Genomic DNA, 15075 nt, shown 5'->3' with positions numbered 1-15075 from the left:
TGAGAAAGGGAGGTGATGTGCGACCACCTCTAACGTCCTTGGGCCTGGTCTTTCCCTCAACTCCCACCGCGTGGTCTGCCCTCACGTTCGTTGGGTCTGTGCTGCCTGGTCTTGCTTACTCATTCATGTGTCCTCTCTTCAATTATTCACAATCACTTAGTCAGCACCTACTCAATGGATGGGGCTCCTTCCGGGCTGCAAATCACTTTGAGGACAAGCTTTCTTGTGGCTTTCTTGTGTGTGCTCTGCAGCCAGGGAGGTAGTGCTCACTCCACGCCTCCGCAGGGAGACCCCCTTCAGCTGCCATTGCTGTGCACTCGGCTCTGGGGGCTGGGGGAGACAGGAATGGAGGAGGCCAGCCCAGTGTGGGGAAATGTTCTTCTTAGGGACCTGGACATCCATCCCTCAAGACCCCAGTTCTTGACATCAGGGACGAGGGTGCAGGCCTCTCTCCAGTACCCACCTCTGGGGTGCAGAAGCCTGCAGGATGCTCTGGATATCGGGAGCTCTGTGTTCTCATTGCAGCTTTACTGTCGGACTTTTCTGCAAGCTACCTGCCCTGACTGGGCCTCAGTTTCTCTCCCTATTGAGCCAGAAGATCTCTAAGACCCCCTCCAGATCTATGCCGAAAGCCTGTCTCTTCACCTCAACTCCTTCCCCAGTTCAAGGAACCCCGGCATCCAGCTGCCCCACCCCAGCTCTGGGTAAACAGGAAGCTGGGTGAGGGGAGCAGGGGTGTGTGGAAAGTCCCAACCAGGTGTGTGGGTCTATGGGGAGGGGGTGGCCCCACCCCTGAGATATGAAAGCCCCCCTCCTCTGGCCCTGGCTCATTCTCAATGGGGGCACTGGGGCTGGAAGACTGGGGGAGGAGGCCCCGGGGGAAGGGCTGCCTCCTGCTGGCTGTGGCAGGAACCACTTCCCTGGTGACCTTACTGCTGGCTGTGCCTATCACTGTCCTTGCTGTGCTGGCCGTGGTGCCCCAGAAGCAAGGAGGACCGGTGAGTGGCCCCAACAAGGACCCAGAGGGCTGTTGCTCATGCTCACTTATTTCTGGCTATGCCCGGGGTCTCTTGCGTCACCTGCTCAGCTGGCTTGGCTCGGCTCTCTCTGGCAGGGATGTCTGGTTCTCCTCTGTGCTGGCTCTGTCCATGTTCCTGGGATGCTGTTGCATCCTGCTGTCTCCAAGCCCTTCCTGGTTGTCTCTCTGTCTTCTTCCTCTTCCCAAGAAATACTTGGGCCTCAGTCTCCCCGTCCAAGTGCATCTACCCTGATTGCTCCCCTGCCAGGGGGATGGATGTTGGGCTGGGAGGTTGGGTCTTCGGTTGGGAGGGGTGGGATTGGCATCAACTGAGACTGAGTTCTGGCCACTGTGACCCCACCCACTCAGGTAACAGAGACCACTGACCCAGGGGCGCCAGCAAAGGCCCAGCAGCGACTGGGTAAGAGCAGATCATCTCCCCTCCCAGCTCCAGCCCCTCAGGGACTCCCAGCTCTCATGCATCTGCATCCCCAGATACCCTCTAGCTCGTCGTTCAGGAATCCAGGTGCCCCGTCCCTGGGCCCTGGCGCCCGGTCCTCTCAGGGCGATCATGCCCGGGTCGCCGCCCCGTCCCGATCCTGGACTCTTCGCCCCTCTCAGGGCCCCAGGAGCTGCCGGAGCAGGACCCAGAAACAGACCCCAGCCCCAGGCTCCCGGCTGCTCACCTCATAGGTAAGGGTCTCATAGGCCTGAACATCCAAGGGTGCAGGTCTGTTCGGCGGTTGTTAGAGACCCTTCGCTCCGCCAGTGCTCTGGGCCCGATTCCATCCACCACCTCTGGCCCCTAACGAGCCCACCCTCCACCAGCCCCGCGTTCCAGCTTCTTGCTTCCCTCTCGGAGCGGGCAAAGCCCGGCCTGGTCTCCTCCCCCGCGCGGCGCTCCGCACCCCACGCCCCGGTGCCCTCAGTCCCCAACTGCACCCACTGCGGAGGCAGCACCCTTACCCCACCCTCTCCCGGCCCGGCCCCCGGGGTCCCCCTGCCCGCCCTCCCCGCGGTCCCGGGCCTGAATCGCCTCTCCGGGGTCGGACGCCCGAGAGCCCACCCGCCCGTTTCTCCGCAGGCGCCTGGACGCAGGGACGCGGGCTGGGCTGGGAGGCGAAGAAAGAAGAGGCATTTCTGAGGAGCGGGGCGCAGTTCTCCAGCGCCCACGGGCTGGCCCTCCCGCGGGGCGGCCTCTACTACCTCTACTGCCAGGTCGGCTACCGGGGCCGGGCGCCCCCTGCGGACGCGGGGCCCCCGGAGCGCCCGCTCACGCTGCGCAGCCGGCTGTACCGCGCGGGGGGCGCCGACGCGCCCGGCGCTCCCGAGCTCCTGCTGGAGGGCGTGGAGACCGTGAGCCCCGCCGCGGACCGGGCCCGGAGGCTCTGGTACACGAGCGTGGGGGTCGGCGGCCTGGCGCAGCTGCAGAGCGGCGAGAGGGTGTACGTCAACATCAGCCACCCCGACCTGGTGGACTACAGGAGGGGGAAGACGTTCTTTGGGGCAGTGATGGTGGGGTGATGGTGTCAGCCCAGCCACGGGGGGCCCGGACTCCAGGGACCCCGTGGCGGGGGGAAAATGCAGGACACTGTTTGGAAGCTGATTTTGGTCCCGATGAAAATAAAGAATGGCGAGCTTTAGTGCCGTCCGTACGGATGCCCACGTGCCAACACGTCTCGGTTCAGGGCGGGCACGCGAAGTGGGTTGAGCGTTCTCCGCGTTGTTCTGGATGCTTGAAACAATCCGTACCGTGTTGTACGGGGGCTGATCCCTGCGATGGGGGTCTGGAGTCCCGCCCACCCTCTGCCTCCGAATGGCCTTGCCCCAGCATTGGCCCAGTTGGAGGGTAGAAGGAAGGGGATCCCCTTGGACTCCGAGCGTCTCCAAGCACCCCGGGTCTCAGAGCCACACGAACCCCACCACGCGGCGCGCTTCCCTCAGGTCCCTCCAACACTGAGAGAGGGGTCATTACCGGGGAAGGCAAACACCACGCAGAAAGGCCCAGCCCCAGAGGAACCCCGAAACTGGCTGAGAACTGGAGGCCTGAGGGGCCCAGCCCTGCTCGCCTGCCGGTACCCCGAAGGCCCTTCCGCCACTACCCCAGACTCAACTTTCCTTCCACGGAACGAAACCGACAGCTCACGGGATGTGAAGGGAGGAGGCTGGAGGAGAAAGCTGGGAGGGTGTTTGAGAGAGAGAGATGGTGTGGCCATGGTGTCTGAGGACGCCATGGAGAGCCTGGGCAGGAGAGGAGGAAAATCTGATGCCACCTGCTGAGGGGATGGAAAGTTCGCACCCCTCCTTCACACCTCAGGCCTCCTTCCCTTGGGTGGGCAAGCGTGGGGGCCTAGGGTGAGTAACAGCAGCCCTCTGGCCCAGTGACCGACTTTCAGCCCTGGGCTGAAGGAGGCACAGGGGGACTCGAGGCCCTATCGAGGTCACCCCAGTGGGTCACCCCACCCCTGCGGCACACCACGTGGTCTTCCTCTGCCTGCTGGTGACTCCTGGTGACTCTGTCTTATTTCTTCACTCTTCTCCTCATTTCCCCTTTTTGATTAGGATTTTTCTCCTAGAAAACACTGCAGATCACACAAAACATTTTAAAGTCCCTTAATGCCGAGGTGGCAGGGCCTTCCTTGGGTCCATCATGCCCCTCAGAGGGAAGACGTGGGCCAGAGACATGCTTGCCAACGGGGTTTAAGGGCAGCTCGGTATTTGTGCCAACTTTTAGATTGAAGCATTAGGAATGGACCAATTAAGACATTATCATTATTATTTATCAGTTTTATTTATTTTATTTTATTTATTTATTAATTGATTTTAGAGTAGAGAGAGGAGAAGGGAGAGAAGGAAGCCTCTACTTGTTGTTCTACTTAGTTATGCATGTATTGGTCAGTTCTCCTAAGTACCCTGACTGGGGGTCAAACTTGCAACCTTGGCCTATCAGTAGGGCGCGCTAACCAGCTGAGCTAAGTAAGCAGCCAGGGCTGTTAGATAGCAGCTTTAGAAACCAGTTTCAGCCTTGAGAATAGCTGAGTTCAGTTAAACAGTTGTCTCTCATTTTAGGAGGCCATGATGCAGGCAACTCCCAACATTAGGCCTCTGGTGAAAATAATCAGGTATTTAATAAGAGGCATCTCTATGGAAACAAAAGGAAAACGATGCTTAGTGATCGAAGCCGACTGGCTATACTCTCAGTTTGCGCGTTCTGAAGGCAGCCAGTCGAGAAGATTTGAAGATGTCCGGCTCGGATCACCTCCAGAAGGAGCGAAGACAGGCGCGCAACGGTCTGGTAGTTCTCTGGGTTTCCAACCTGAATGTCTTTTTTCTGCAACAGGCGAGAAAGCTGTTCATATGCGAGCTGTTGTGGTGATTTCTCCGAAGTTTTCATCAAGCCGCCCCACTTCTGCTCCTAGGGCTTTGGGAAAGGGGCAGTTTTAGTCCTCAGCGGTTTCTCTCTCTAAAATAAGCCTCATTTTTACCACATGTAGCCAAGACTAATTTGTTTGCGAAATAAGTCTAGTTTCAATCAAGTTGGCCTGTTATTTGCGTAGGAGCAGCAAGAATGGCAAGTAACCGTACAGGCTCTTTTAAACCTGCTTTGCTGGAATTTTTCATAAGGAAACTCCAGATGGAACTTTAAAGGCCCCTGAGGCCACAAAAGTCAGGGCGAGGACTTGCCATCAGACACCGTCTGCAGTACCTATATGTTTGGGTGAGGTTCTCTCTGCGTAATTGAGACTCCTGCACCTGCCAGGAAGCAACCTTCTTTGCTCACCTGGTTAAGGCTTCTGAGAACCCTGTAAGCAAAGTACCGGGGTGATATGTCCAAGGGTTTTTTGGCTTCCATAAATCAATCTCAATTCCTCAAAGCTGTCTGCTCATATCTGAGTCTATGCATATGTCTCTCCAATATGATATTCCAGTGAAAGCCTCCATCGTGTAATCAGTTTCCAGTTGGGTTCTGTTACAAGGAGAACAGATTCTTATTAACTTATACAAGTGACAATATTACCATGAAAGTAAGAGAAAAGTTTCCCCTGGCTTGTGTAGCTCAGTGGATTGAGTGCGGCCTGTGAACTAAAGGGTCACCAGTTCGATTCCCAGTCAGGGCACATGCCTGGGTTGTGCGCCAGGTCCCTGGTGAGGGGCACAGGAGAGACGACCAAACATTGGTGTTTCTCTTCCTCTCTTTCTCCCTCCCTTCCCCTCTCTCTAAAAATAAATAGATACAATCTTTAACAAAAAGAAAACTTCCCTTATATCTAGAAAAACAAAAGATTAAAGAACCAGCAGTATTTTAAATAAAATCATAAAAATTGTAATCATCCTCATCAGTTCATTCAGTCCCACGTTATTAATTCTTGTTGATCTTGCTCTTTTTGTTAACAGTTTTATGAATCCAGTTTTTCCTTAGACTTCTGCAAATCCTCATCCAGTTTAAAGGTATAATCTGAGAGTTAAACAGAAACATGTATTTTAAAGTAAGTGACCGAGTCTTCTCTGAAGATGAAACATATTTGCAAAAAAAAAAAAAAAAAAAAAATCAGAGCAAGACAGCAACTCTCTGTAAATGACAAAGACTTAACACCACACGGTTAAAGATCTGATTATGATGTAGTTGATGAATTTGCTTTCCTCTGCAGCACAGCATTTTAAGATAACTAGAATTACGAATGAAGACATTATATTAGAACATTGTAGATTTCAGGAATTTTAATATAATGTCTAGAACATTTATTTTAATAATAATAATATATGCATACAAGTATAACATATAATTATTATTTCTTATTTGACAATGCTTCTCATGTAATGTTGGCAACTCAAATAGACCTAATTAGTTTATTTCCGTTTTTATAAAGAGAGAGAGGGGGAGATCCTTTGGAATGTTTCAAGGATCCTTTTTTAAAATCTCAGTTATTTTTAGGTTAAGAAGAGGACTCTAATTTTTGAATTTTGGGAAGTTTGTCAAACATATAAAAACTTTAAAATAATTGGTCAGATAGGATCATAGGCCACTGTAAAACAATACTTAGTTATCTAGTTAGTCATGGTGACAAAGACTTCACTGGCAGCCCTGACTGGTGTGGCTCAGTGGACTGCGTGCCAGCCTGTGAATCCAAAAGTCGCCGGTTCAGTTCCCAGGCAGGGAACGTGCCTGGGTTGTGGGCCAGGTGCCCAGTTCCAGGTGCGTGAGAGGCAACCACACATTGATGTTTCTCTTCCTCTCTTTCTTCTTCCCTTCCCCTCTCTCTAAAAATAAACAAATAAAGTCTTTTAAAAAATAAGACATTCATTTACTTAATTAAACTCATTTTAACTTTATTTAGATTGACCACATGTAAAATTTCTTTCTCAAGTTTCTTTATTCACAAACCTTTCACAACTTTCCTTGTCCCTCTTAGCTTGTCTCTTTTTACTCATTCAGAAATAATCAACTTATTTTAGCACAAACTATTTTCTTTTTAATTTCTTAACAAATGCACTTCCAGGCCCTGGCCAGGTAGCTCAGTTTGTTAAAGCATCGTCCTAATGCACCAAGATCTTGGGTTCAATCCCTGGTCAGGGCACGTACAAGAAGCAACAATGAATGTACAAATAAGTGGAACAACAAATCAACATTTTCCTCTCTCTCTCTCTTCCTCTTCCTGTCTGTCTCTGTAAACACAATCAATAAAAAAAAGTTTTTAAAAGGCATTTCCATGCCTTATATCTTCTTTTCCTGAACACTTATATTATTTCCTTCCATAGTAATTAGAATTCTTAACCCTTAGAAACCTTAATTTCTTTTTTAAAAATATTTTATTTACTTATTTTTGGAGAGAGAGGAAGGGAGGAAAAGAGGGAGATAAACATCAATGTGCTAGAGATACATCGATTAGTTGCTTCTTCCACATCCCCCGACTGGGGACCTGGCCTGCAGCCCCAGCACGTGCCCTGACTGGGAATTGAACCGGCGACCTTTGGGTTCATAGGCTGGCACTCAGTCCACTGAGCCACACCAGCCAGGGCAAAACCTTAATTTCTAATGACAACTGAAAAGTGAGCAAAGCAAGCAACTGAAAAGTTAGCATTCTGTAGATTGGCAAATTTATGAATGAATTTCCTAACCTCTGGAAACATAGTGTCTTTTACCGGCAAATACATTTCATCATTTTTAGGTGACATATGCTTCCTCAACAAAGTATGAAACATGTTCGTTAACAGATCCAAATTTATCTTTTAGTTTCTCTGTAATAAGAAGTCAAAGGAGATAAACTTAGACTTATTTAGCAATTGATGTTTTAGTATTTTATCTTACAGGGAAATGATGTAGATAGTTAATGAATTTAACTTGACTCATCATTTAACTTAACTTGGCAAAACTCTAGGATACAAGTTACCAAAAGATTTTGATAAACTATTTAAATAAATATACCATGAAACATAAATATTGCTGAAAATTTCACCTAAAACTTTTAACTCATTTACATCTATTTATTTTACTTGTTCTCAATAATTTGTTTAGGTCACTTGAAAATTTTATTATACCAAGTTATTTTTCTTGCTGACAAATTTTGCAACAGAGATAGTGTGAATTTATTTAACTAATAAACGCAGGTAGAATAAAAATACTGTACATAATTATGACAACTGTAAAAATATGCTCATTTAACCAAACCAAACTCAAACCAGTTTTAATATCAAATATCTTCCCAGAGCACTTTATCCTGAAAAAGCACTTGGAGTAGTGTCTTCTTTTTTTAAAAAGATTTTATTCATTTATTTTTAGAGAGGGGAAGGGAGAGAGAACACGAGAGAGAGAAACATCAGTGTCAGAGCGAAACATTGATTGGTTGCCTCCCCTATGCACCCCGACCCAGGGCGGAATTCACAACCCAGGCACGTGCCCTGATCGGAGATCAAACCCGGTATCAACCTTTCACTTTGCGGGATAACACGCAGCTAACTGAGCCACACCGGTCAAGGCTGGATTGGTTTTTTATAGTATTTTCAGAATTTTATGTAAGCATTTAATTTCTTTAAGCCAGGTAAACACACCTCTTACCTAAATTAGCAGTATTACCCAGAGATAAAAAATACCACACAACACACACGAATGCACAGACAGGTGCAGACTAAGACCTAACAGTTTGGTTTTCAAAATTTTGGCCATGAGTCAGTACAACACGGCAAAACCGCACTAATTTTTAAGTTAATTTTTTAGATGGCTACCCTTTTCTTAGTAATATTTGTAGATAAAACAATTACGATTTGTATTTGTCCTTGGCAGGAGTCTTGGAATCAGAGAAGCAGTTTATGCTTTAAAAAAAAAAACAAAACCATTTCTGTACAGGTGGATTTGACCTGCTTCTGGAGCTGCATTTCTGGCTTCACAACGATTTGTAAGATAAAGCCAGTTGCTCTCAACTTCCCCAAAACTGGGTTTTAACTTATGTGGCATCATAGATTGAGCTACCTGTTCAACTACATCATTCCTAATTTGCTTCTTTCTCTCTGGATGCATAGTTTTATTTCAGTTTAGGGAAGGAGGATTTAAAAAAAAATTCCCATTAAACTTTGAATCTTTAGCTTCCAATTTTGCCAAATTTCTGATCATAGAGTCCTTAAATTATTTGAAATATCAGGTTCTGGTGGAGAGAAACAGCAAAAAAATTTTAAAGCATCTGTTCAGATGGGCAAAGTTTCTTTTAGAATCCTTTTAGAGCTCTTTTTAATTAATTAATTAATTATTTAAAAGACTTCATTTATTTAGTTTTTTAGAGAGGGGGGCAGGGAGGGAGAAAGAGAGGGAGAGAAACATCAGTGTGTGGTTGCTTCTTGCACAACCCCCACTGGGGACCTGGCCTGCCGCCCAGGCATGTGCCCTGACTGGGAATTGAACCAGCGACCCTTTGGTTCTCAGCCTGCACTCAACCCAGTGAGCTACACAGCCAGGGATAGGCTACCTTTGAATAATTCAATTTCTGGGTCCTATAAATACCAGTTGAAAACTGCTTTAAATGTTGAACAAGAAATGTTAAACAAACTTTACATTCAGCTTGTTTAACATTTCTAAGGTTTTCCAATTGTGTATGCAATTTTGGAATTTCAAAAGATCCCTCAGCTTGGCGGGGTAGCTCAGATGGTTGGAGCATCATACCACACTACACCGGGGTTTTAGTGCCCTACACCAGACAGGGCACATACAAGAATCAGCCCATGAATGCACCAATAAGTGAAACACCAAATTGATGTTTCTCTTTCTCTCATCAATCAATCAATCAATCAATCAATTTTTTAAAAATCTCTGAAGTGGCCACTGCGGTTCTAAGTTATCTTTTGTGTATGAGGTCCTTTGGGGTAATAACTTAATCGAGAATAAACCATCAGTTTTGAACATATATACAGCTGGTGTTTCAGGTGGGGACTGTCCTTCTGAGGCAAATTTAGACAGAGGACATCCCATTACAAAAACAGGTACCAGAGGACTGGAGGATATAAGCTCTGAACCCCAACCGGACGAAGGAGGTTCAGAACTCAGAGGGTGCACTGCCAGAGCCCCAGGACTGTCACGGAGATGACAGAACACAGAGGGCTCGAACAGCCACCTTGTTATTCAGGTCACATCGCTGCCTCCATGGCGTCGAGTGAGCGTAAATGCATCAGAAGGCTTCAGCTAGTAATAAATGATAAAGATTTATCCAAGGGTTTTAGGGTTTGCAAAGTGGAAAAAAAGAAATGTCACTAGACAATATGCAGAGTGGTGTTCTGAGGAAGAAAGGAAAGCTGAGGGCTCTTTTAGCAAATGGTACATTCTTGAGAAGAGGCAGCTCTGCATTCTTAGTCTCTGGATTCGTCCAAGATGGTAAACTCTAGATGCCTGGTGTCCCGGATGTCAGGCGGTCTGGCTACGTGAGCATTCTTTCCCTACTCCTTCAGGGGGTGGTCGGAGTTCTGTCAGGCCGAGGGTTTGAGGTACATCTAAGCATCGACACAGGAAAGGAAAGCTCAGAAGTTCAGGTTCTCAGGCTAATTAACACAAGAATAGAATTGTTTCCTCGGGCCTCAACCTACCTGATTTTAGTAGTTTAGTGGCTTGACAATAGTGACTCCATTTTATTTTTTCATGCTGTTTCTCAGCGGCAGGGGGAAAGCCCAACTTCTGAGCCCCGTGTGGGCTCACATTCTCTGGGCCTCCATTTCTGACTTAATACTTGTTTGTGACTGGGCCCAGAAGAGCCTCCTGGGGGTGAGAGGTGCTTTTCTCTTGCCTACTCACCCCACCTCGCATCCCTCCCCTCATCAATTGCCAAGAAAATCCGTGAGACCAAGCTGGCACATGAACCCTTCACCCACATCTTATTCCTGGTTTTTTAGTTTCTTCTAGCTCTTCCATTTCACCCACTGAGAGATGGAAGGGGATAGAATGGCTGGGGGCCGAATAAAGGAAAAAAAGCCAGAATTCACTGAGTACCCACCATGCCATGTGCTATGCCCAGTGCCCTGAGGTAGCTTACATCTTCTCTGCTCTTGTGGTCCCACAGGTGATGGGCATTCTTCTCTCCATCTGATGGATGAGGTTCAGTGATTGGCTCAGGTTGCACAGTTAGGCAAGGGTTGGCTGAGGGCCCCACAGGGTGATTTGGAGTCCAGATGCTTGAATGTGTGGAAGTCCCTTGGCTGTGATTCAGGTGTCAGAGAATATGGCTCCTCCCCGTTCTCTCTCACAGGCAACAGCCGGAAATCTCACCTGAGCACCCTAGCTGCAGGACTTCCCCGCTGGACTGGAATTCCCGGAGTTGGAAATTCCCACGTCCTGAGGGAAAGGTAATTAGGTTCAGGCCCCAGTTTCCTGGGGGCGGGGCATATCTGGCTGAGCTTTGTTTTATGTAGGGTCTCCTGAGCCCCAGCAGTCCTAGGACTGAAGACTGGGTCCAAGGATCTTAAGCCTGGTGGAAGAGGACTTCAGGGAGCAGCCTCCCACCCCCAGTACAGACTTAATTCCAAGAAAGAGACCGTGTTTCTTTTCTAAGCATACTTTATTTCTCGCCACTGACCAGTAGGGCGGTTACAGACACAACTCCCCTGGGGAGCAGAGGTTGTGCGATGTAGCGACGGTTCGTCACCAAATCAGCATTATTTAGACAACTTGATCGGATAAATATTTTTTAAAAACATAAGCAAAAGGAGGCACAGAGGCTGGGATGCCAGGTGGTAATAGCCTGAAGGTCAGCTCCATTTTCACAGAAAATATGTCTGAGCCAAGGCAGCCCCTGTGTTGGGTCTCCCAGGACACCCAACATCCTGAATAAATAACTTTCATCAGTAAATAAATAAATAATAAATAAATAATAAATAATCACAAGTGCAAACATAAATAGAAGGAGCTGGCCCCGTGGAGGAGGGGCTGGGCTCTCCATCTCAGGGAAGCTTCTGGAAACATTTGAAGCCATGGAGGCATGCGGTCCACTTAAGTCAATTTGTAGGTAAGATCTTCTCACGGGACGTTCTGAAGTGTTCTGGCCAGAACTAAAGTTTCTGTGGCCCCACATTCCAGGTGACCTAGGTTGCATTCACAGGTCCAAACCTGAGGTCCCGTTGCATTCTGGAAGCCCCAGTCTGAACACCTGGTGGTGGCCAGTGCCCCATGGTCCAGGCCACAGTTCACGCATCCTAGGTTTCTAAGTGTTTAAAGTTCTAAGTGCGGGGCGGCCTTGAGCCGCTAATTCCCTTCTTAAACCAGAAGGGATGAAGAGGTCTGAAGGAGAGGTTGATAAAGGGATTAAGGTGGACCAGGACGGACATTCTGCTCCCTCACAGGGCAATGATCCCAAAGTAGACCTGCCCGGATTCGGCAAAATCGAGATAGTCGGGCAGGTTGATCTCGGCGCTGAGTTGATCCCCTTTCTCCAGCTGGAAGACCCCTCCCAGGTAGATGGGTTCATACCAGGGCTTGGCCTCAGTCCCCTCTGGGGTCTCCCTCTGGCAAGGGCTCTTGATGGCAGAGAGGAGGCTGACCTTTCGGGGGTAAGAGACGGCAAAGCGGCTGATGGTGTGGGTGAGGAGCAAGTGGGTTGGAGGGCAGCCTTGGCCCTTGAAGAGGACCTGGGAGTAGATGAGGTACAGCCCGTCCGAGGGCACAACCAACTGGTTGTCTGTCAGTCGCACGCCATTGGCCAGGAGAGCGTTGGCAACCTGGCTCTTCCACTGCAGCTTCCCCACAGTTTGCTGGTTTGCTGGAGGGAGGGGGGAGAGGTGAGTCAGTGCGAACCTGTCAGTTCCACTCTCCACATCCTGGCCCTCAAGTTCTGCCCACCCCCCACATCCTGTTTCTGTCCCCTCAGCCTGTCTCCCCAAATCCCATCGGGCCTCGAGGCTCTGCTATACCTGCAAGGCCTGTGCTGTTTCTCCACCCTCCCCTTGCAGTCAGGGAGTTCTTCTCATCCTGCCGCCGAGGTCTGTCTACCTTCAGCTGGGGCTCAGCCTCCAAATCCCATCCTTCCCCAGCCCACCTGCTTCTTCATTCCCTGGACACATCCTCAGAACTCTTACCTACAACATGGGCAACAGGCTTGTCACTTGGGGTTCGAGAAGATAATCCTGAGGAGGGAAGAGGAAAGAAAGAGATGAGACCCTTACGCTTCCAAAAAAATACCCTGACCCTCTGACTTCCATTCCTCATCCCCCCAAACCCCAAGTCTAAATTTCCCCCACTGCTACCACCCCAGGACTGACCCCAATTCTACCCAAACCCAGAAGTAGGAGAGGGGCTTTGGAGACACTTACCAAGGGTCTGGGCCAGTGAGGGGCCAATTAGGAACTGCTGTGGAGAAGGAGGAAGATTGGATCAGAGCAAGTCACCCCTGGATGGAAACAGCTGGCTACTTCTCTAGTGAGTGTTCGCTGTCTGATGTGTCTAGTTTTCTCTCTCCATTTGTCCGTTCATTCACTCATTTGTCCACTCAACAATCCTTTGTTGAGTGCCTTCCACATGGCAGACACTCTGTCTTCATCTCTCCTTATCTCTCCTTCCCTCACCAGTCTTTCACATCTCCCTTATCTCGCCATCTTTATTCATATCACTTGTTTTCTCCCCATCTCTCTACCCACACCCCACATCTTTCCACATATCTCTCTGTATATGTGTTTATCTCTTGCTCATTCATTCATTCAACAAATGTTTAGTTAGCACTTCCCAGGTGACAGATATTCTATCTCTCCACCCTTCTCTCTTCCCTGATCTGTCTCCACTTCTCTTTCTGTCTTCCCATCTTTCTCCAGTGTTTTCTCCCCATCTCTCACCCTCCTTCACCCACCCCCATTTCTCTCTGGGTGGGAGAAGGAGCCCAGGCTGGTGAGGCACTCACCTCTTCCCTCTGGGGGCCGATCACCCCGAAGTGCAACAGGCAGAAGAGTGTGGTGGCTCCTGCCACAAGGAGGAAGGAGAAGAGGCTGAGGCACAAGCACCGTCTGGAGCCCTGGAGACCCCCTGCCTTCTTGGGGAGCACCGTCTCAGCCAGCTCCACGTCCCGGATCATGCTCTCAGTGCTCATGGTGTCCTTCCCAGAGGGGCTCACGTCTAGCTGGGAAATGGTGTCGGCGGGAGAGTCTCCTGGCTGCTTCTCTGGGAGCTGTGTCGCCTGAGAGATTACTTCCAGGGGGTCTGCAGTTGCTTCTCTCTCTCTTGGCTGGTCCCCTGGTGTCCTCGCTGAGGGAGCTTCTGCTGGCAGGCTGTGCAAACAGCTGCCTTTATACGCCTGAGGAGAGGAGGGCGGGGAAAGGCTCTCATTCAACCAGCGGAAAACTTCCTTTGTGGAGAAACCCATGAGCTCATCTGGAGGAAGCGGTAGTGGGCCCTACACCTTCTGTCTCGGTTTCTTCTCCATTGCGGGGGCGGGGATTTGGAAAGTTGGGGACACCCAGGCATCAGGGATACTTGCCACCCTCCCCGCTTGGATTCTGAGAGGGCTTGCTGGGCCAGTTACTTACTGCTGTGACTGTAGGACCTTGAAGGCTGGACCCCATCCCCATCTGACACAATTTCCACTGACCCCATTCCTTTTGGGGACCAGGGCTGTGGCCTGTTTCCCTCCGATTTCCAGAGAGGACTCACATAGGGGCAGAACTAGAAATGGAAGGGGCTACAGAAAGCTGAGTCCTTGATGGTGAGAAAAAAGGGGGGAAGCTGTGCTGGGTCCTGAGACAAGAGTGTGGGGCCCTGGAGTAAGAAAGAGCTGGGGAAAGGGAGCTGGCGGTGTGGATAGGGCCTCTGGAAGGGCTTGGGGGTGCATAGCAGGGACAGTCGTGGGACAGCCCCAGAGGGAATGAAGGCAACCCTGGGAATTCACAAACTCCACGAGGGCAGGCCTTCTCCTTTCATTCTGACCAGGGACTCACAGTGCTGGTTTCAGTCTTGGCTCCCAAAGACCCTAAGGCCCTGGTTTTTGCCTGAAGGCCCCACCCCTCAGAACCCCCATGGATCCCCAAAGAACACCTGCTCTCTCCAGGTTCCCGGAGACAGCCCCAGACCTCAGAGCCCCTGTGTGTGACCATGTCCCCTCAAATGTCCTCTGTATCTCCCAGGCCCCTAGCCTTGGAGGCTTTCCAACTCCCAAGGGCCCTTGCATGGCCCTGTCTTCCAGGGGACCCCCATGCTCCATCCCCATGGTCCTGAAGACCCTTTGGGGAAGTCGCTTCTCTATGGAGGCTTCCTGTAGCCCCTAGTCCTCACAGCCTCGACGTGTGGCCGTGTCTGCCAGGGGCCCTCTGACTTTCGCTTCTCCAGACCTTGAACCCCGTTTTTTTTTGTCTTCTCAGCTTACCCTTTGGTTCCCCCGCAGGGCCTGGCTGCCTTGCACCACCCCCACTCCCACTCCCCATCCCCGCACCAGCTGTAGGGCTCCTTAGCCCCCCCCCCCCCGCCCCCGTGTCTCTTTGTAGGCCCCCAGCTCCTCCGCCCTCTGAGGCTTCCGTCCTCCCTTCATTCCTTAGAGAGACCCGAGAAATTCTTCTTTCCCAGAGACAGACACAGGCAGACAGCATTTCAAAGAAAAAAAGGTTTATTGGGC

General features: G+C 49.9%; 2 protein-coding genes across 4 annotated transcripts; one reads left to right on the top strand and one right to left on the bottom strand.

Annotated features, from left to right (window-relative positions):
• Positions 1-741: 741 nt before the first annotated feature.
• LTB (lymphotoxin beta) lies at positions 742-2693 on the top strand. 2 transcript variants are annotated; one of them, XM_053913974.2, is made up of 4 exons: positions 816-998; positions 1388-1439; positions 1640-1711; positions 2103-2693. In XM_053913974.2, exons 1-4 carry the CDS (start codon positions 837-839, stop codon positions 2540-2542), a joined length of 726 nt encoding a protein of 241 aa, XP_053769949.1. In that variant the 5' UTR covers positions 816-836; the 3' UTR covers positions 2543-2693. The 2 variants fall into 2 exon arrangements, with proteins under 2 accessions (XP_024413462.1, XP_053769949.1); XM_024557694.3 differs by lacking the exons at positions 1388-1439; positions 2103-2693 and having other exon boundaries at positions 742-998.
• Positions 2694-11051: 8358 nt separating this feature from the next.
• On the bottom strand, positions 11052-13725 carry TNF (tumor necrosis factor). 2 transcript variants are annotated; one of them, XM_024557601.3, is made up of 4 exons: positions 13375-13725; positions 12794-12830; positions 12560-12607; positions 11052-12243 (listed from the first exon to the last, which is right to left on the bottom strand). In XM_024557601.3, the coding sequence occupies exons 1-4, from the start codon at positions 13558-13560 to the stop codon at positions 11822-11824; spliced, it is 693 nt and encodes a 230-aa protein (XP_024413369.1). In that variant the 5' UTR covers positions 13561-13725; the 3' UTR covers positions 11052-11821. The 2 variants fall into 2 exon arrangements, with proteins under 2 accessions (XP_024413369.1, XP_024413373.1); XM_024557605.3 differs by having other exon boundaries at positions 12794-12827.
• Between the last annotated feature and the right edge of the window lie 1350 nt (positions 13726-15075).

Source organism: Desmodus rotundus, chromosome 11 (assembly GCF_022682495.2).
Source record: "Desmodus rotundus isolate HL8 chromosome 11, HLdesRot8A.1, whole genome shotgun sequence".
Lineage (NCBI taxonomy): Eukaryota > Metazoa > Chordata > Mammalia > Chiroptera > Phyllostomidae > Desmodus > Desmodus rotundus.
Note: the sequence above shows the minus strand (reverse complement) of the source record. Positions and strands in the feature narration are given on the sequence as shown.

Excerpts from the sequence above, each read along its gene's own strand:
- LTB (XM_053913974.2), top strand. The coding sequence starts at position 837 with ATGGGGGCACTGGGGCTGGAAGACTGGGGGAGGAGGCCCCGGGGGAAG. Across the intron at positions 999-1,387 it reads CCCAGAAGCAAGGAGGACCG|GTAACAGAGACCACTGACCC; the intron begins GTGAGTGGCCCC and ends CCACCCACTCAG. Across the intron at positions 1,712-2,102 it reads CCCGGCTGCTCACCTCATAG|GCGCCTGGACGCAGGGACGC; the intron begins GTAAGGGTCTCA and ends GTTTCTCCGCAG.
- TNF (XM_024557601.3), bottom strand. The coding sequence starts at position 13,560 with ATGAGCACTGAGAGCATGATCCGGGACGTGGAGCTGGCTGAGACGGTG. Across the intron at positions 12,608-12,793 it reads CTCACTGGCCCAGACCCTTG|GATTATCTTCTCGAACCCCA; the intron begins GTAAGTGTCTCC and ends TTCCCTCCTCAG. Across the intron at positions 12,244-12,559 it reads GCCTGTTGCCCATGTTGTAG|CAAACCAGCAAACTGTGGGG; the intron begins GTAAGAGTTCTG and ends CCCTCCCTCCAG.